The sequence below is a fragment of the Indicator indicator genome, chromosome 13, assembly GCF_027791375.1.
Source record: "Indicator indicator isolate 239-I01 chromosome 13, UM_Iind_1.1, whole genome shotgun sequence".
Classification (NCBI taxonomy): Eukaryota; Metazoa; Chordata; class Aves; order Piciformes; family Indicatoridae; genus Indicator; species Indicator indicator.
Genome location: NC_072022.1, coordinates 5,969,652 through 5,989,385, shown reverse-complemented (window position 1 = coordinate 5,989,385; position 19,734 = coordinate 5,969,652). Strand labels below are relative to the sequence as shown.

At 41.6% G+C, this 19,734-nt stretch overlaps 1 protein-coding gene across 1 annotated transcript; it reads left to right on the top strand.

The window, feature by feature from the left end:
* Positions 1–5,745: 5,745 nt before the first annotated feature.
* Positions 5,746–12,944, top strand: PLSCR1 (phospholipid scramblase 1). The gene is made up of 6 exons (XM_054385793.1): positions 5,746–5,846; positions 6,933–6,975; positions 8,106–8,254; positions 9,770–9,931; positions 10,945–11,106; positions 12,782–12,944. The coding sequence occupies exons 1-6, from the start codon at positions 5,769–5,771 to the stop codon at positions 12,839–12,841; spliced, it is 654 nt and encodes a 217-aa protein (XP_054241768.1). The 5' UTR covers positions 5,746–5,768; the 3' UTR covers positions 12,842–12,944.
* The last annotated feature ends 6,790 nt before the right edge of the window (positions 12,945–19,734 follow it).

Below are 19,734 nucleotides of genomic sequence, written 5' to 3'. Positions count from 1 at the left end.
CATGGACTTCTGGAGGGCAGACTCTTGCCAGTTTGAGAGACTAGATGACAGAGTCCCTTGGGAGGCAATCCTGAAGGGTAGAGGAGACCAGGGAGGCTGGACAATTTTCAGCAAGGAAATCTTTAAAGCTCAGAAGCAAGTGGACCTGGTGTGCCATAAAACAAGCTGTTGGGAAAGACGAGCAGCATGGCTAAACAGCAAGCTTTGGCTGAAAACTTAGTAAGGAAAGGGAAGTCTATAGCCCATGAAAGGAAGGGCAGGCAACTCAGAAAGACTACAAAGATTTTGCAAGGCTATGCAGGGAGAAAATTAGAAAGGCCAAAGTCCAACTAGAACTTAATCTGATTTCTGCCATAAAAATAGAAAAGAAAAAAAAAAGTTTCTATAAATACATTAACAGCAAAAGGAAGACTAAGGAGAATTTCTGCCCTTTGCTGAATGCAAGGGGAAGCATAGTGATCAAGAATGAGGACAATACTGAGGCACTGAATGCCTTCTTTCCTCCAGTTTTTAAGAGCAAGGCCAGTTGTTCTCTGAGTGTCCAGCCCCCTGAACTGGAAGACAAGGAAAGGGAGCAGAATGAAGCCCTCATAAACAAAAAATAAATGGTCAGTGACCTATCACACCACTTAAATGCACACAAGTGTGTAGGGCTGGATGGGTGGAGCACTTCCACCAGTTTTTCATCATTTCTTGTCAGTCCTGGTTAACCAGGGAGGTCTCTGCTGACTGGAGAAGGGTAAATGTGACACCCATCTAGAAGACAGTTCAGAAGGAGGATGTGGGAAACTACAGAGCTGTCAGTCTGACCTCAGTGCTGGGGCAGGTTATGGAAAAAGACCATCTTGAATGTCACCATGTGGCGTGAACAGGACAACCAGGTGATCAGGGCCAGTCAGCATGGGTTTGTGAGAGGCAGGTCCTGCTTGATGAACCTGATCTCCTTCTACAACAAGGTGACCCATGTAGTGGGTGAGGAAAAGGCTATGGATGTTGTCTACCTCGACTTTGGTAAAGCTTTTGATATTGTTTCCCTTAGCATTTTCCTGGAGAAACTGTCTGCTTGTAGCTTGGGTGGGTGTAGGCTTCACTGGATAAAAACCATAATGGCCAGGCCTAAAGGGTGGTGGGGAACAGAGTTAAGCCTGGTTGGTGGCCAGTCACAAGTGGTGTTCCCCAGGGCTCAGTTTTGGGACCAGTCCTCTTTAAGGTCTTTATCAGTGATCTGGAGGAGGGGATTGAGTGCACCCCTCTTAAGTTTGCACGTGACACCAAGTTAGGCAGATGTGTTAATCTTCCTGAAGGCAGGAAAGCTTTGCAGATGGATCTGGGCAGGCTGGATTGATGGGCTGAGGCCAACGTTAGGAGGTTTAACGACGCCATGTGCCAGGTCTTGCACTTTGGTCATACCAACTCCATGTGACATTGCAGGCTTGGGGCAGTGTGGCTGGAAAGCTGCTTGATAGAAAAGGACCTGGGAATGTTGGTTGATAGCCAGCTGAACATAAGCCAGCAGCGTGCCCAGGCGGCCAAGAAGGCCAAAAGCAGCCTGGCTTGCATCAGAAGTACTGTGGCCAGCAGGAGCAGGGAAGCAATTGTCCCCTTGTACTCGGCACTGGGGAGGCCATGCTTTGGGTACTGTGATAGGACAAGAGGAGACAGCCTCAGGTTGCACCGGGGAGGTTTAGGTTGGGTATTAGGAAAAATTTCGATACCAAAAGGGTCGTCAAGCATCAGAACAGGCTGCCTGGGAAGGTGGTGCAGTTGCCATTCCTGGAGGTATTTAGAAGATGTTTGAATGGGATGCTTAGGGACATGGTTTAGTGGTGACCTGGTGTGATGGTTTTAAGACTGTCTTTAATTTTTCTTCTCACAAAGTTCAAGCAGAGAAAGTGAAAGAATGTAAATAAATCGCTACTGGGTGTAAGAAAGCAAAATAGTGATTATTCTAAACACTTCCATTGGAGAGAGAAAGAAATGTTGAAGAGTCACTACTCAAAACAAGATACGGGACAGGGGGCAGTCAGGCACTCTCACAGTCTGCCTGTCTCCTTCTCTCAGTCTGCCTGCTTCTTCTCTTCTCTGCCTGAAGATAACACACATACTGACCTTCACAAGCTAAGTCTAACCAAGCTCTCTCTGCTTCTTGCCTTCCTTCCCTTTTGCCTGCTCTGGGAGGGGAGGGAAAAGAAGCACGGACCTCTCTGTTTTGGGAGGGGGCCCAAGGGGGCTTGGTTGTGCTTTTCTGTTGATTGTACCTATTTGTAAATGTTGTGAATAGTGTATATTTGTACAGATTCATCGCATTTCATCATAGATTGTAGTTTTGCTTGTAAATACAGCTTTCCAGACTTTTTTCCAGTTTTGCTTCCAGACTGAGCTAGCCTGCTCATTGTCAGTGTGGGAGGGGAATTCCAGCTCTCACACTGTTGCACCTGGCAGTACTGATCATAAAGGTCTTTTCCAATCAAAATGATTCTATGATTCTAATTTGTTTCTGTGAATTGCATGATGTTTCTGAATAGCTGCACAATGGAGTCTTGCACTGTAATGAAATATCTGCATCTCCCAAAGCTTTCCTCTGAGTTGAGAGTGATTTTATGATACCCAAAGCATGAATGCAGGCATAGATAATTCAGACTTATCTTGTGCTGGAGAGACAGCCTAGATGAGAGCTGAGTTATGTAGTTTTTTTTAGCTTGTGTTTGTAATTAAGCTTTCCCATAGGCACATATCTTTTATCAATAATAGAACATTCTAAATAGCTCTTGTGAAATTAGATATTAAAAAAACCCTCCATGAAATAAAAATGTTTCTTTTCCAGAACAATTATAAACAGATCTGCGGCAATGGAAGGTGAGTAAAATATAAACAAAATGTCATTTTCTGTTAGTATCAAAGATAACACAGGCCTTTTCGAGGTCTTCAAGCAATATTAGCTTAGCTAATAGTTTGCCTTCTAATTTTATGACATATGTATCAATGTTTTAAATCTAAATTGAAAATTCAAGTTATTTCTGCTTATAAACTGAATTTGGTAAATGTTTTTAAATCCATGACTGTCCAAGTCTGCTGGAGAAGCATTAGTGTAGTCTTGACTTGGAGAAAAAGTTTTATGTAGGGGAGATGACTCATTCTCCTTTTCTCTCTAGGAGGGCAGCCTGTCAGTTCCCTGCCTATTCTTTGAATTAAAGTCTACTTCTAAATGTAAATGAACAAAGGCACCTCTGGTCCAGAGAATGGACTGAGCCTGCTCAAGCAGGAGCTGGAATAAGTGATCCCAAGAAGTTCCTTGAAGCCAAATGATTCTATTATTCTGTGGCATCTTCAAGACATCATGTGCAATACCTGCCTTTTATCTGCACTTTAAGGATCAGAACTCCTTTAGGTTATACTGTTTAATATTTTTAATAAATAAGATATTTTTATACACTTTCTGCTATACAGAAAACAGCTACTTAATTTTCTTGTATGTCTTCTCTGAAAAAGGAAGCAATATTGTGGATCTTTAACCCTAGGGTAGAAGGAAACAAACAGTACTCACATATGTATTCTGTTCTTCCAGACTATAAACCTGCCCCATCATCTGAATTTTCAAATGCTGCCTATGTACCAGGAAATCAAGTCCCCTATGGCTACCCACAACATGCACCTGGGGCTTACCAGGGTAAGTTGCTTGGCTACAGATCTGCTATATCATTAGGAGATAAACATGGGAAACAGGATATTTCATCAGGTTGATTGTATCTGTTTTACTTTTCTGCTGTCAATTCCACAGAATTTCTGTTAATGTTTGTTTTGCTGAAAAGTCATCTTCTTTCCTTCTTGGTGTTACATGTTAGCATGTGCTAGGAGCAGAAGTTAAAAATGTTGGATGTTTCTGTGGTCACTATGGGGAGTTTGTTAAGGATGTGCTACTGAAGCAAAGCAATTAATGTGTGTAAACTAGTTGCTGATGATCAGATTTTTATTAACATGTTATTTCAGTTTTCCGCCTTATTTCTCTCTAGAAATCCAGAACTGAAGGAAAGAATTGTTTTCCTCTTGCAGTTCTACTAGTTCATGTATTCTATTCTCATTTCCTACTCTGTTGCTGTACTTTAGACATGGTGATTGTTACCTTACACTTTCATTCATCTGCTTTTCTCCTCTTCTATCTCATTTGCTGCTCCACATTCAAAATGTAGCACTCCTAAACAGCTTCTCATAGAACAGAATCAACAGGTTAGAAGGGACCTCTAAAGGTCATCTAGTCTAACCCCCCCTTCAGTGAGCAAGGGCATCCTCAACTAGACCAGGTTGCCCAGAGCACCATTGAGCCTCACCTTGAATAGCTCCAGGGATGGGGCCTCAACACCCTCTCTGGGCAACCTGTTCCAGTGCTCAGCCACCCTCATTGTAAGGAACTTTTTCCTAACATCCAATCTAAATCTACTCTCCTCTAATTGCAAACCATTGCCCCTCATCCTATCACTGCAGGCCTTCATAAACAGTCCCTCTACAGCCTCCAGCAGTCTCCCTTCTCACCTTCTGGCACCTAATTGCTCTCTGAAGAACCAGATCACAGTGAGCAATATCTAACCATCAGACTTAAGTGATAGGTTATAAGTAAAAGGCAAACAGCTTGGTCTCAGTTTACATGCTGTTCCTAAGTTAAAGCTTGTGCACCTTGTGGCAAGGCAATTTGAGGTCTGTGAGTCCATGGGAATGGGCATGTGCTACCTGTGTGATGAAGGTCAGGGGAGCTTTTTTCATTTTGAATAGCTGTATGTGCACATACAGCTATTTTATGTCTTTGTCAGACATAAAAATTACTTTGTATTCCATGAGGGTGGATCCTTCTCTCAGGTGAATGAACCTGCCACCCATGAGTTGTGAGCCACATGAAAACATCAGCTGAGGCACTGTCCTGCTTATAGCCACAGTGTGAGCTTTCCCATGGTACAGTCCATGTTTTGTAATATGATGTGAAACATTGTTGCTGAGCTGATCTGGGATAAAGATAAGTCTACAACTTGGCATCTCTTGAACAATCTGTCTTTGTACAGCCCTGCAAAAACATTCAGTGGGGCTTCTGCTTTATGCATGCTTTTGAGTGAAAACCAAAACTCTTCTGCATCAGATTGAAAGCCTGTCTGTCTACCAGGAAAGTGTTCAATGAGGACAAAAGTGCAGTTCTTGTTCTGTAACTTTCAATAGCAGCTTCAACTACAAAGTTATACAGCATTTCTGTAGTACAGGCTATGGCTGCTCAGCACAAGCAAGGCAGGGCTCTGTGCACAGCTCAGGGATGTGGGATGGGTTGTGAGCACCAAGCAGTGCTGCATGTGCCATCTGGCAAGGTACTGAGCATTGAGACCCTGAAGTGCTTCACGAAAGCTTGTGTTTCCTATTGAATGCTAACTAGAGAAGACTTACTTGGAATTTACAAAATGTGGAAGTCTTTCCTTGTGTACTAACTCATCCATGAAGGAAATGCAAATTTCCTGCATTCTGAGGGAATCTATTACACAAATGGGAAAGTGCAGTTTTTAGATCATAGTCCTCTGGTTTGAAAATTGTAGATGAACTTTGCAAAAAGGATGTTTCCTGTCACATAAGTAGAAAGTAGAATTCCATGGGACAATTCTTTTCCAACATCCAAGTTTCACAACTGCCTGTCTTCTACCACAGCAGGTGTTGCAGGTACAGGGAGCTCAGGCTTCCAGGTACAGGGCATGGCAGCCCCACCTGGATCTGCTGTTCCACCCATCCAGAACCAGCCCGTCATGATGCCAGGAACAATCTGGATGCCCATCCCTCCTTCTATTCCCAACTGCCCTCCTGGACTGGAATATCTCACACAGGTACCTGCACCCTTCCTCCCTCCCCAGAGAACAGGTATTCACCTGAGAAGCCACCTATGAAAAAGCTAAGAAAGCATCCAGCTGTGTTACAGCCATGTGGGTTGCTGCTTTTGGGTTGCTAAATGAAGCCTTTTGTAATGTGACTGAGGCATTTTTGAGAGTGGAGATGCCTATTGGCTGCAGTGCTTCATGGAGTACTCTCCTGATTAAAAGAGATGCTATAAGGCTTGGGTCACAGGGCTGTCATGCATCCTTCCTATTTCTGAAGCTAGAGTTTGTGAGATGTGATGTGATTTAGCAAGGTGTATATGCATATATATATGTATACATATATCAATGCATATAATATGGACAACTGTAGCACATTAGAGATGCCTAATTTTCTATGATGTTTTCTTCACACCTCTTCATAATGTTGTTAGGAGAGATGCTAGTCAGACTTCATAATGTAGAGAATGCTCACAGCAAAATAAGAAGTGTTTCCACATTACAGAGTATGACCTTGTACTGTAAAAGTACAGTTCAGCTCCTCACTGGCAGCAGATACCCAGGCTAAACAATGAAGTATCATTGCCAGCTTATTTTGCTTGAAAAATAAACAAAAGTACTAGTGTGGGAAGGCTGAATTTCCCTGAGTTTACTCAGTGCTGAGCAGTAGCTAAGCTTCTGCTCTAAATTTTTTCAAATTCCATCTTTCCTCTGTATGAACTCCTAATGATCTGGGATATGCAGTGCTGGAGGCTCTGCCAAGGTCTGTAACTGAATGACCCTCAGTCCTGAAAGGAGCACAGACAAGCCCTGTGTGCTTGTAACCAAGCTTCTGCCCTCTGCTCTGGTGCAGCTGAAACACTGTTCTGCTAATTGACAAAAGATAGGACAGGACAGGAGTAACATGAGTTAATTCCACAGCTTTACCAGTAAGTGATCAGGCTAGACAACATGTTGATCCATAAAGCTGCATGAAACTAATGCTTTTTGAAACTAGATTTCTCTTATTTACTAGATTTCTCTTAGTTACTGTTCTCTTAGTTACTATTTATTCTATAAGTAATTATTTATTCTATTTAATTTTTCAACCATGAACAGATTGACCAGATATTAATTCATCAGCAAATTGAACTTCTTGAGAGTAAGTGAAAAATATTTACAGCAGAGAAATGTTTAAATCTAATAATTCCAAGGGCAGTAAAATTTAGACTAATTTTGACACTATGTATTTAAGGTGAATTGCCACCTTTCTTTTTCCTGCCTCTTACCTTTCTCAAGTCCTGCAGAACTGTGGAGGAGGAGAAAGGAAAAACAGGAGGGCAGAGGATTTTAAGCAGGTTCTGTATCTTAAAAGATACATAGTAGTGTGACTGAGTAATCTTGGTAGGTAGTTATATTTAAGCCACCTATTTTCCATGATACTCATTCACATTATTCTACTTGCCCCTCTTTTCCTTGTTTAAAGATCTTTTCTGTCCTCTCTTATTCGTTCTAATTCCATAGACTGGCATGCAGCTCTGATTCTGTTTCCAGGCAATCCTGCTGTTTCAGTGCACTGAACTGCTTCCCATCTGCTCCCTTCATTCTGTTCACTTTAAGAATATCAAAGTCATGTAATCATTGTTTTTCAAATAGAAGAAATAAAATGGAACATCCACCTTGGCTGACATCTAATGCTTCTGCATTTCCTTCCTGTAATGCTTCATTTGTTAGAGGAATAAATCAAAATTTCTCTCCAGGTTCTTGTTTTCTGCTCATGCTGCTGTGAATCTTGACTGTGAGGGCATTTTTGTGGCATTCTCGTTCTGAACATTTGTGCTCTCTGGAGCCCTTTTTTTGCTCCACCTTGAAATTCACAAGTTTCTTTAATTATCCTCCCTTCAGCTGTTCCCTGGGAATCTTCCATGCTGTGTTATTTATAACTGCTGTCTCTGGCAGTAAGTGTCTATGTCTGGTGGGAGGGGACTGCTGGACATCTCCACGCTCTTTCCACATTGCCATGTTCATGCTGGCTTCTCCTTTCTGAACTTTTCTGTTAGGATGCTCTGCTAAAGGGTCCTTCATTACTGCTTCCCTTCACCAGTAGCTGCTTCTGACAGACTTGGAGTGAGGGCTGCCTTCCCAAAGGATATCTTTAGATGGTGGCTTTTCTGACCAGATGCATCTCAGAAATGTAACAATTCTCTTCCTATTTTTAAGTTCTGACTGGCTTTGAAACAAACAACAAATATGAAATCAAGAATTCGCTAGGGCAAAGGGTGTACTTTGCAGCAGAGGACAATGACTGCTGTACCAGAAACTGCTGTGGGCCATCACGACCCTTCACCCTCCGGATTATAGACAACCTGGGCCACGAGGTGATAACGCTGCAGCGACCCTTACGGTGTTCTTCATGCTGCTGTCCCTGCTGTTTGCAGGAGGTGAGTTGCTTCCTCATCACAGGACCACAGGATGTTAGGGGCTGGAAGGGATCTCTGGAGATTGAGTCCAACCCTGCTGGCTAGTGCAGGTTGCACGGTGTATTAGTGTGAGAGCTGAAATACCCCCACACCGACAATGACCAGGCTAGCTCAGTCTGGAAAGCAAATGAAAGCTGTATTTACAATCTACAAAGCAAGTCTACAATCTACGATGAAATGCAACGAATATGTAAAAATAGACACAATTCACAACATTTATAAATATATACAATCAACAGAAGAGCACAACCCCAAGCTCCCTTTGCTTCCCCTGAGGGGACCTCCCAAGGGGCCTCCCCCCCAGACTCTCCTGGCAGAAGACAGAGAGATAGAAGCAGAGAAGCTGTTAACTTAGCTCACCAAGGTCAGTGTGTTATCTCCAGCCAGAAGAGAAGCAGCAGCAGCAGCCAGACAGCCCAGCAAGGAAGCTGAGAGCTCAGACTCTGACTGCCCCACTTTGAGTAGTGGTTCTTAAACATTTCTATCTCTCCAATGGAAGTGTTTAGAACAATCATTATTTTTCTTTCTTACACCCAATAGTGACTTATTTACATTCTTTTGCTTTCTCTGCTTGAACTTTGCAAAGAAAAATTAAAAAGACAGTTTCAAACCATCACACACAGGAATGCATCCAGATGAGTTGTGAAAGTCTCCAGAGAAGGAGGCTTTCCAGAGAAGGTTACTCATCATCTTCCATCGCATGGGACGTGTTCCACCTGTGCATTTTTAAGATGGGTTTGTCTTGAATCAAGAGGTGAGGTGAAACAAGCCAGGTTTTGTCTGTCAGTGTGGAGAAAGATATCCATGAGATTTGTGCATAGGGTCTCCTTGGTCTGGGAAGAAGCCAATGTGTTGCAACACTTATGTTCACTGTAGCCATGTCTGATCATGGTAATGAAAAATTTGATTCAATGGTATGTCAGGGATCTCAATGGCTAGTGCCAAAATCTGTGCTGGAGATGGACTTGTGGTGTAAGAGTTGGGCAGTGGCTTTCATAAACAAAGTGGTCTCAGTAATAAAATAATAGCTGCAGTGAAAGCTTTAATGAAATTTAACATATGAAATGATGAGGTTTTTAAAATATTAACAGGTGATGCAACTTCTGAAATCTCAAACCTGAGCTTACTCAGCTTCTACTGAGGCATCTGTAGTAGCCACATCCTGTGATGTCTTCACTGAATGCTTCCAGGATGCTCACAGCCTTTCTTCCTCTAGACTTTGATCTTTCTCCTGTAGATAGATATCTTCTGTGCTCCACAGCCTTAGGAGCATCTTGTTGTTTTCAGGGAATGCAAAATTTGCAACGTGTGTGTGGTTTTCTGAAAGCATTCAATGAAAACCCCATGCAGCTTTCTTCATTGGAAAGCCATATTGCTGAGAAAAAATAAGTTGTGCTTGGTTTGTGCACCAGTGTGAGTCTCATCTAACAAGAGCATCAAAGCATGAACTTTCACATTTTCTTTTTTCCTGTGAAGCTGGAAGTTCAAGCACCCCCGGGAAATCCAGTTGGTTACGTTGTTCAGAACTGGCATCCCTGCCTGCCGAAGTTTACCATTCAAGATGAGAGAAGGATGGATATACTGAAAATTAGTGGCCCCTGTGTTGTCTGCAGCTGTTGTGAGGACATTAATTTTGAGGTATGCAATGCTAAAAATTGTGTGTGTCTTCTTTCAGATAGTAGTTTGTTGCTCGATTTACTACCTGTCCACTGAACTGCAGTATATATTAAGTAATTAGTACCTAGTATTTTATTGCTAGTTTATTCAATGCACTTATCTAGATTACACTAGATGAGCTAAACTTCCAGAAATGACATCTTTCAGCCACTCATCAGTGATCAATGAGACTGATTCCCTGTGGTTGCAAACAAATCTCATAATTGAAATGTTTAGCAGTAAAATATTTTTGAATGTATTATATTGGGCCCTAACAAAAAAAAAAGTTATTCTCAGCTGTACCAGGTATTTATTAAAATGACTTCCTACAACCACTCATTTAATAATATAATAATTATTCACTGATCAAGTAAATAAAGATAATTATGAAATATGTATTTGGATCTATAGATGAAATATATATTTGAATGATTGAAGAGTTGCCACTTTCACTTAAAAATAATCATGATTAATGCATAATTATTTGTGTACACATTCAGTAGTAGGTATTTAAAACTACATTGCAAATAATTGCTGAAGCAAATTGAGTGTCATTTGATTTTTGGGGACTAGTCTTTCACATGACCCTGAAAACTCGATCAAACTTTATGAAAAGTAATGTTGACAAAGGGCTAATGTCTGGAACAGAGGAGTGTAATTTGTTTAATTTTCACCTGAGCAGTTCCTGATACGTGGCAAGTGAAATCAATTCGCTCTATTGACTTAAAAGACAACACTTCCAGCAGAGTGTGTGTACGTGCATGTGGTGGCTGTTTTCCAACACCATTAAAGCATTGAACTCTCTGGTCAGATTTAGAATTAAGTTCATGTCTGTGCTACTTAAGACTGACTTTCTGATAGTGAGAGTTGCCTTTTGGTACAAACAATTGCATTCAGTTGCTGCATTAATTCAGACAGTCCAATCTGAAGCTTCGAAATCTATTATGAAAAGGATTTGGGAATATTATGAATGTTTTTTTTTTTAATTAAACTAGGTGAAGTCTGTGGATGAGACTGCTGCTGTTGGGAGGATTTCTAAGCAGTGGACTGGGTTTGTGAAAGAAGCCTTTACAGATGCAGATAACTTTGGAATCACATTTCCAGGAGACCTTGATGTAAAAATGAAAGCTGTCATGATTGGTGCTTGCTTCCTTATCGTAAGTCTGTCCTTCACTAGCAGTGGCATATGAAGTCCTCTCCATCTTCAAGTTGTGCTGCTAAAAAATGTTAACTCAGAACTCCTTGAAGTGGGTCACAGCTTATTGTGAACTTCCATGGAGGGCAATAGAGAATTACTTCAGATAATAAGCTTTTTCTAGACTACAGGTAGTGCTAATTATATGTAAGCAGAGTTTCATGCACAGACTGAGAAACCCTGTAAAGGGAAGACTCCTTACAAACTGAAAGCCTGTTTAAGTGGATGGTGAGACCAGAGAAGTGCAGATCAACAATAACCAAGAGACCTATCAAAAGCCAGAGTAGCCTGCTGAGCTGGTGACCTGGACAGCTGAATGCTGTGATGACTTCCTCCTGACTCTCCTGGTGAAGCACTGAGCTGAGCTAGGTTAAGCACTCTCAGAGGATTAATTTCCAAAGGAAGGGACTTCTGTGGAGGCAAAGCCCGTCTAACCTGATACAGCACTTTTCTGCTGTACATGACTGGCATGTCAAACACTGCAGTACAGCTCATTTTGCTTTTTGAAAGCTGTGTGTGACACACTTATATTTGCACTTGCCTGTGCAATTTGGTATCAGGTACCATTTCATAAACTGCACTGATTCTGTGCTGGCAAAGCTATGGAGGGAGAAGAAAGGGGCATGTGAAGCACCCTGAGTTTGGAAAGTTCTCAGTAGCCTCTAAATCACTGTGCATGAACCAGGTTTTCCTTAGCTGTGCATATTCATGTGCTACCGTGTGCATGAAGTACAGTGTTTGTGAGTGTGAGCAATCCAGGACTCCCAGACAGGACCCACATATGTACTCAGCACTGGTGAGGCCACATCTCGAGTACTGTGTCCAGTTTTGGGCATCTCAATAGAAGAGAGTTATTGAGGTGCTGGAGCAAGTGCAGAGGAGGGCAAGCTGGAGAATAAACCTTATGAAGAGCACCTGAAGGAGCTGGGACTGTTTAGTTTGAAAAGGAAGCTCAGGGGGGAGACCTCATCGCTCTCTACGACTACCTGAAAGGATGTTGAGGAGAGGCTGCTGCTGGTCTCTTCTCACAGTTAATTAGTGATAGAACAAGAGGGAATGGCCTCAAACTGCAACAGGTTGGATTTAGACTGAGCGTTTGGAAACTTTTTTCCACAGCAAGAGCAGTCAGCCATTGGAACAGGCTGCCCAGGGAGGTGGTTGAGTCACTGACCCTGGATGAGTTTAAAGGTCGTTTAGATGTGGTGCTTGGGGATATGGTTTAGGGGTAAACTTTGTAGAGTAGGGTCAATAGTTGGACTTGATGATCCCAAGGGTCTTTTCCAACCTGAGTGATTCTGTGATTCATATGTAAGCCAGTGACTATTATGATGAATTCCAATTTGCTATAAAATTGAGGGGACTGAGTCAGGTTGAACAAAACCAGGGCAGGAATCCCAAGTAGCAGAAGCATAGCTTTAGCTAGTGATAATTGAAAATTTAAAAGCAGGTCTTTCACCACCTCTGCCTGTGGGTGTCCTATTCTGAGAGACCCAGGTGATGATTATCTTCTGATAATTTGAGGTTTCAGAAAGGAAGGTGCTTTGAAAAGCTTGCAAAGCAACAACAGGGTCTGTGAACTACAAACTGCATTGAAGAAGTATTTTTGTTTGTTTGTTTCCTCTTTGTTTTCTTCTTAGGACTTCATGTTTTTTGAGCATGCTAGTGATAAGAAACAGCGAGCAGGAGTTTGGCAATGAAATTTGGAACTAAGAATCTAGAATGTGGAGGAACATAAATCTTCCATCTTTCCAGTGGATTGCAGAACTCCAGTAAGAAGGTGAAAAATGTACATCTGGTGCTTGTGGCTATATTTCTATAAACTACAAGCTTTGTGGTCCTATTTTTTTTATGTATAATCTGATGAAATAATTTTTGGTATTGAAATAAAACACCTTTGTCTATATAGATATCAATACTTTAATTTATAGAGATATATAGAAATGTTTTTTTCCAAGAAATCTGGAATTGTAAATAATTACCTTAATTCCTAAAAAGGAAAACTACTACTATATTAAATATTAATACAAACAGTGAGCCTAAAAAAGAGGTCTTGATCTTTTCCTGGATATCCTTCTTTGGTACTTTTTCCTTAGTGTTCACATGCTGTTGTTTCCAACTTATCAAATATATATGTTCAAAACAAAGTAATCTCAGTGAACAGAACTATCAGAAGTCACTGTAAAATTTTATGAACTAGTGATAAATCTGCTGTCACATATGAGCCATTTAATGTAATTTAGTTTCATAATTTGTCTTCTTTTGAAAATTTAAGGCTTTGATTTTCACCAACAGAAGTTTAAAGACAGGAAATATAAATGTCTATGGTTGTTTCTATTTAATAAATTTTTATCAACTGCTTTTGTGCATCAGTGTGTGTTTTATTCTTGAGGCAGGCAAAAACTACTTACTTACTTTTCAGTTTCTCCAGTCCTCTTTCCTCTTGATTTAGTCCATGGTTTTCACAGACTGTAAGTCTGTCTGTAAGTGTGAGTGTGCAGGGATAATAAACAGAACTATTCCACTTCTAAAGCAGATGCATGAAATGGCAGGTCTGCTTCTTAGCATTTATAGCTTTATTTTAATGTGCAAGCAATGGATAAAGTTGCAGTTTCTTACTCCAGCTTCACAAAAGCATGTGCATATAGCAGTTCTTGGGTTCTAGCTATGGAAAGAGGTCCTTGCCAGTATTTTCAGTAAATCTGATGAAGATTCCTGTTATTCAGGGTTTTCAATTTACTGACTGATCCTGGGCAGTCAAAAACTAGAGGCAAAGAGGGGTGTCATTTGGAGTTTTATTGTTGTGTGCTGCTTGTGTTTAGTGGTCAAATTGCTACAGCAAAAACATAACACTGTATGTAGCAAAATTAGTAAGTAAAGTGAAGAATTAGCTCAAAGGAATCAGTACATGAATCCGGCTACATAGTAAGGTGTAAGAGGTTCAAGCTGAGCCTCTTAGATTTGCCAGAATTGTGGTGAGAACAGGAAGGAAGTTCCACAACCTCAGATCATAAAAGGACAGAGAGTACATTGGACTAGGGAAGCTTCCCATCAGCTGGGTAACCAGATAGCTTTGATACTGGTTGCACAGCTCATAAACTTTTGTCTGGTGAAATGATTCACAGTCTCTCATGAGAAGTCCTAAGGAAAGCTATCAAGGACTAACTCTTTAGTTCACTATCTTATCACTTTTGTAATCTTTCACTTTTTCCTAATGGTATTTAATTGAAAGATGCTTATACCTTAAGTTTTCAAGAACTTATGGAGACAGCTTTATTCACCTGCATGTTTCTGAAACTGGCTGTTCTAAATGCAGAATAAATCATTCTTTGAGCTGTCTTTCTTCATTTTGAAAGAACCCGTAACAACATCCATATTTAATAAATCACTGGACTCAAGAACACTCCACTATAGTCATTCATCAGGCCATAGGCAATACAATATTTTATCCCCCTATCCATAAATCCAGGCTTTGGAAAGCATTGGAAGAATTTCAGCATGCTGCCTGTTATTCAATACCATCTCATTTAGATAGAGCTGTTACATAAAACCTTTACAGAGTGAGATTTGCAGATGGATTTCTCTAGTTCTGTTAATGACCTTTCCATCTGTATCATCTCTCTAAGTTTTTCATCTCCAGCTGTACAGGAGATGCAGTCACCCAATGAAACCCTTGGCAGAGAAAGGCATAATTTATATGATGTTTCTCAGTAGAAAAGCATGTGTCATTCCAGTTTTCAAATCCCAAAATTATAAGCATTAAAATAAATAAAAATAATAATAATTTACTCTTTCTTTAGTCTTAAGCAAGGTTGTTTTTTTCCTAATTAAGGAGCGAGAAGAATTTTGCTAATTGGAAAAGAGGAGAAGCATTGTTTTAAAGTATATTGTATTAAAGTTGGTCTCCTAAAACCATTTTAATTCATATTAGCAGAGGACAGCCTCATCTTAGCTTTATTAATGAGAATAACTTTAACTAAGAACTTAGAGTGGAAGCCAGGACTGAGCAGTAACAGGTGAGTCAGGGAAGAGGGAAGCAGCTAGTTTTTCTGAGCTGAATTTAGCTCATTTACTGAAGGTGCAGAGGCAACTCACTGGAAATGCTAGGGATAATAAAGAAAAGAAAATCTTTATTCAAGGGAATTGTACTGTGAAATTGCTTGGCTTAAGTGTTTGACTACCAATGGGCATTGTATGCAGCACTGTCGAGGCTGCACCTTGAATATCTCATTCAGATTTGGACCCCTCCCTACAAGAGAAGGATGTTGGAGAAAAGGAGGCTGTCTGCAACTACCTGGAAGGAGGTTGTAGTGAGACAATCTTGTCTCCCAGCTAGCAAGCAATAGGACAAGAGAAAACGGCCTCAACTTGCACTGAGAAATTTCTTTCCTGAAGAGGTTGTCAGTCACTGAAACAGGCTGCCCAGGGAAGTGATTGTCACCATCCCTGGAAGTATTTAAAAGATGTGTAGATGTGATGCTTGGGAACATAGTTTAGTTGTGGACTTGGCACTGCTAGGTTAATGGTTGGACTTCATGATCTTAAAGGTCTTTTCCAACCCAAACAATGCTAGTAAATGTGTATGAAATTGATAAATGGTAGAAGAATGATGTAGGGAGCAAGTTGTAGAATCATAGGAACTTGCAGATAGGTGAACCTCTCGTGATCAGGGCAAGGAAACCCATACAGGTTGCATGGAAGGGAAAGCTGCCACTACACCACAAGAAGCAGCAGCCATGTCAGGCAAAAAGTAATAATGGGGTAAGATTTGATTTTAAAATTAATGACAATGTAAAAAAAACTTATAAAAACCCTACAGAAAACAGCAAGAGAATAACAAAGAAAAAGGTACAGCTCTCCTAGGACAGAGGGGAGAGTTGAGCTAGTGCTGATTTCTGTTACGTTGGATCAGGACTCTCTGTGCCCTGATCCATCCTGATCCAGTATTTCCTGATACTTATGCTCTGCTTATGTACTGGATCAGTTTGCTCTAGGACTCAGGAGCTCCCTGTCACCACTCACAGGAGGACTTCCATGCATTGCTGGTTTTGACCTGGAGAGACTTGATCCTCTGTTCTGCAGACATTTGTGACATATAAGTTGGGTTTGCTTTATCTTCGCTTTTTTTTTTTCTCTGATAACACAGTATTATTAAAGACAGTAGTGAGGAGAAAATATGCATGAGAGCATTGCAACGTATAGAGCAGAGACAGAACAGGGCGTTACGATGTCTCCTGCCTTTCACTAGGTGGCAATAGGTGGCAGTGTTGGCACAGGAATTGCTTTCTCACTGCTTATAACCTCTCTGGGATGCACAGGCAGCTTTGTTAGTTGTCATTCCGATTTTCTCACTGGAAGAAATTCAGATTACACTATCTCCAAAGTATGTATTCCCTACATGAATGTGGAAAGCTAGATGTGTCTTTTCCACCAAAGCTGCAAAATCATAAGCTTCAAATGCAATTATATGCATGTGAAAGTATGTTAAACCATGATTGATTTTTAAAAAAAAATTAAAAACCCCAGACAAATACTGTGTAATGTCCTTGAAGTTGCATTAGGCTTGGTAAATGGTAGAATTTGGAATTGCACTATGACTTCTGACAATTTACCATGTAACAGAGTTATGAATATATCACAGCAGGGTGCATCTAAGCAAACAGGCTAATTCCATTGCAAGTTTGATGTCACTGAGTCACATTTGAATTGCATTTAGCCCCCTAGACATGAGATGGCTTCAGTGTGTGGGGCTGTGACGTGGACTGCAAGCATGCATGGCAGTGGAGGCGTGGGTGAGGGACACAAGAGAAGATGGGAGATCTATAGAATCAGTCAGGGTTGGAAGGGACCACAAGGATCATCTAGTTCCAACCCCCCTGCCATGGGCAGGGACACCTCACACTAGATCAGGCTGGCCAGAGCCTCATCCAGCCTGGCCTTAAACACCTCCAGGGATGGGGCCCCAGCCACCTCCCTGGACAACCCATTCCAGGCTCTCACCACTCTCATGGGGAAGAACTTCTTCCTCACGTCCAGTCTGAATGTCCCCACTTCCAGCTTTGTTCCATTCCCCCTAGTCCTGTCACTACCGATATCCTAAAAAGTTCCTCCCCAGCTTTCTTGTAGCCCCCTTCAGATACTGGAAGAACACAATAAGATCTAAGGCCAGGTCTGGGAATCTGCTTCTCTCTAGGCTTTGGTTGTGGTTCGTTCCTTCCTTTCCTTCCTTCCTTCTTTCCTTTCCTTCCTTCCTTCTTTCCTTCTTTTTCTTCCTTCCTTTCCTTCCTTCCTTCCTTCTTTTCCTTCCTTCCTTCCTTCTTTTCCTTCCTTCCTTCCTTCCTTCCTTCCTTCCTTCCTTCCTTCCTTCCTTCCTTCCTTCCTTCCTTCCTTCCTTCCTTCCTTCCTTCCTTCCTTCCTTCCCTTCCTTCCCTTCCTTCCCTTCCTTCCCTTCCTTCCCTTCCTTCCCTTCCTTCCCTTCCTTCCCTTCCTTCCCTTCCTTCCCTTCCTTCCCTCCCTTCCCTTCCTTCCCTTCCTTCCCTTCCTTCCTTCCTTTCCTTCCTTCCTTCCTTCTTTTCCTTCCTTCCTTCCTTCCTTCTTTTCCTTCCTTCCTTCCTTCCTTCTTTTCCTTCCTTCCTTCCTTCTTTTCCTTCCTTCCTTCCTTCTTTTCCTTCCTTCCTTCCTTCTTTTCATTCCTTCCTTCTTTTCCTTCCTTCCTTCCTTCTTTTCCTTCCTTCCTTCCTTCCTTTCCTTCCTTCCTTCCTTCCTTTCCTTCCTTCCTTCCTTCCTTCTTTTCCTTCCTTCCTTCCTTCTTTCCTTCCTTCCTTCCTTCTTTTCCTTCCTTCCTTCCTTCTTTTCCTTCCTTCCTTCCTTCCTTCTTTCCTTCCTTCCTTCCTCTTCCTTCCTTCCTTCTTCCTTCCTTCCTTCCTCCTTCCTTCCTTCCTTCCTTTCCTTCCTCCTTCCTTCCTTCCTTCCTTTCCTTCCTTTCCTTCCTTCCTCCTTCCTTTCCCTTCCTTTCCTTCCTTTCCTTCCTTCCTTTCCTTCCTTCCTTTCCTTCCTTTCCTTCCTTCCTTTCCTTTCCTTCCTTTCCTTCCTTTCCTTCCTTTCCTTCCTTCCTTTCCTTTCCTTTCCTTCCTTTCCTTCCTTTCCTTCCTTTCCTTCCTTCCTTTCCTTCCTTCCTTCCTTTTCCTTCCTTCCTTCCTTTTTTTCCTTTTGTTTTTTCTTCATTTTTTTTTAATTTAAACTTGCTGCTCCTGCCTTCGCTGATTTAACCTTCAGCTGACTTGGCTATTGAGCCAGGACAGCTAGCAGCTGAGAAAGCTTGCCATTTACTGAGAAGCAAACAGAAGTTAGTAGAAGGCTGGGAAACAGAGGGAAGTGTGTACTGGTGCTGTATGCACCAAAGCTTCAGCAAGTCCCAGCGTCCTCGACCCTTCTGCACAACCAGCTTCCATCCCTGATTCCAAATGCATGCCAAAAAATAATTGGGAGTGGGTTAGCAGGAGTCTCCTGGTTTGTGTTGCATGCACTAGAGAGGGAGTGGCACAGAAACAAGTCAGCAATGTGTAGCTGTATGTCATCACTGCAAGGGGCATGGAAAAAAGACTTAATTCAAAAAGTAAGGGGTCAAATGTTACAACATTGCCATAACACTGGGTACAGAGTTGGGAGATGGTGCTTGGCATTGTGGTTATGGCACTGTGGTGATGCTGTGAGCTGGCACTGAGCCCCAACAGCAAGCAATGGGTGACAGATGCTGCGTGGCAACTCCTATGCAATCTGGGGAAGTTGGGGTTTATGATGAAGGCTGTAATTAAAGATATTCCGAAGAAGAAAAGTATAAACAGAAGGTAATGTGCTAATTTAAATGACCCAGACATAGATTTTCACTCTCAAGACACTAAAGGCTTTGTGTCTGCCTTAACTATGTGCCTTACAGCAATGTTGTACTGGAATCATGTATAAGCAGCACGTCAGCACATCTGTGTTCTGCACTTAAGATCCTGGTTGTGTGTCTGCTCTTAAGTATATTCCCTCTAGTGTAAACATACACAGTTCCTTCTCAGTGCTGAAACTGGGTTTTGGCACAATTTGAACAGCACAACCTCCCAAAGTATCTGACCTTGCATAACAGTGTTTCATGATGCTTTCTTTGGTTATACCCTGCTATACAACTGAGCTGTTGTGTATATCACTGATGAGCTCACTCCAACAGTCTTCATTCTGTAAGTTTTTCCTTCAGTTCTTTATGGTACTTCAGCTCAGACTCTGTAGCTCTCTCCAACCGAACAGAATGACACAGAGCAACAAAATTAATCCTGGTACTGCAAGGGTTGTTGTGCATTTGCCAGCAACCTAGACTTCAGCAGTTAAATTCTGTCTTTAACTCCTACAGCCAGTCCTGCTTTTTACTGGTGTAAAACTATTTGTTTTATCCCACTGAGTATGGCAATGGAACCAGGGCACACTGCTTTATTGTGTCAGCAAATTTCTGATTTTTTTCAGAGAGAAGAATTTGTGGCTCCTGGAAAATAGCAGTCTTTCAGTGGACTGAGGCTGAGCTTGCTGACACCATTTATGTCTGTATTCTGCTTGT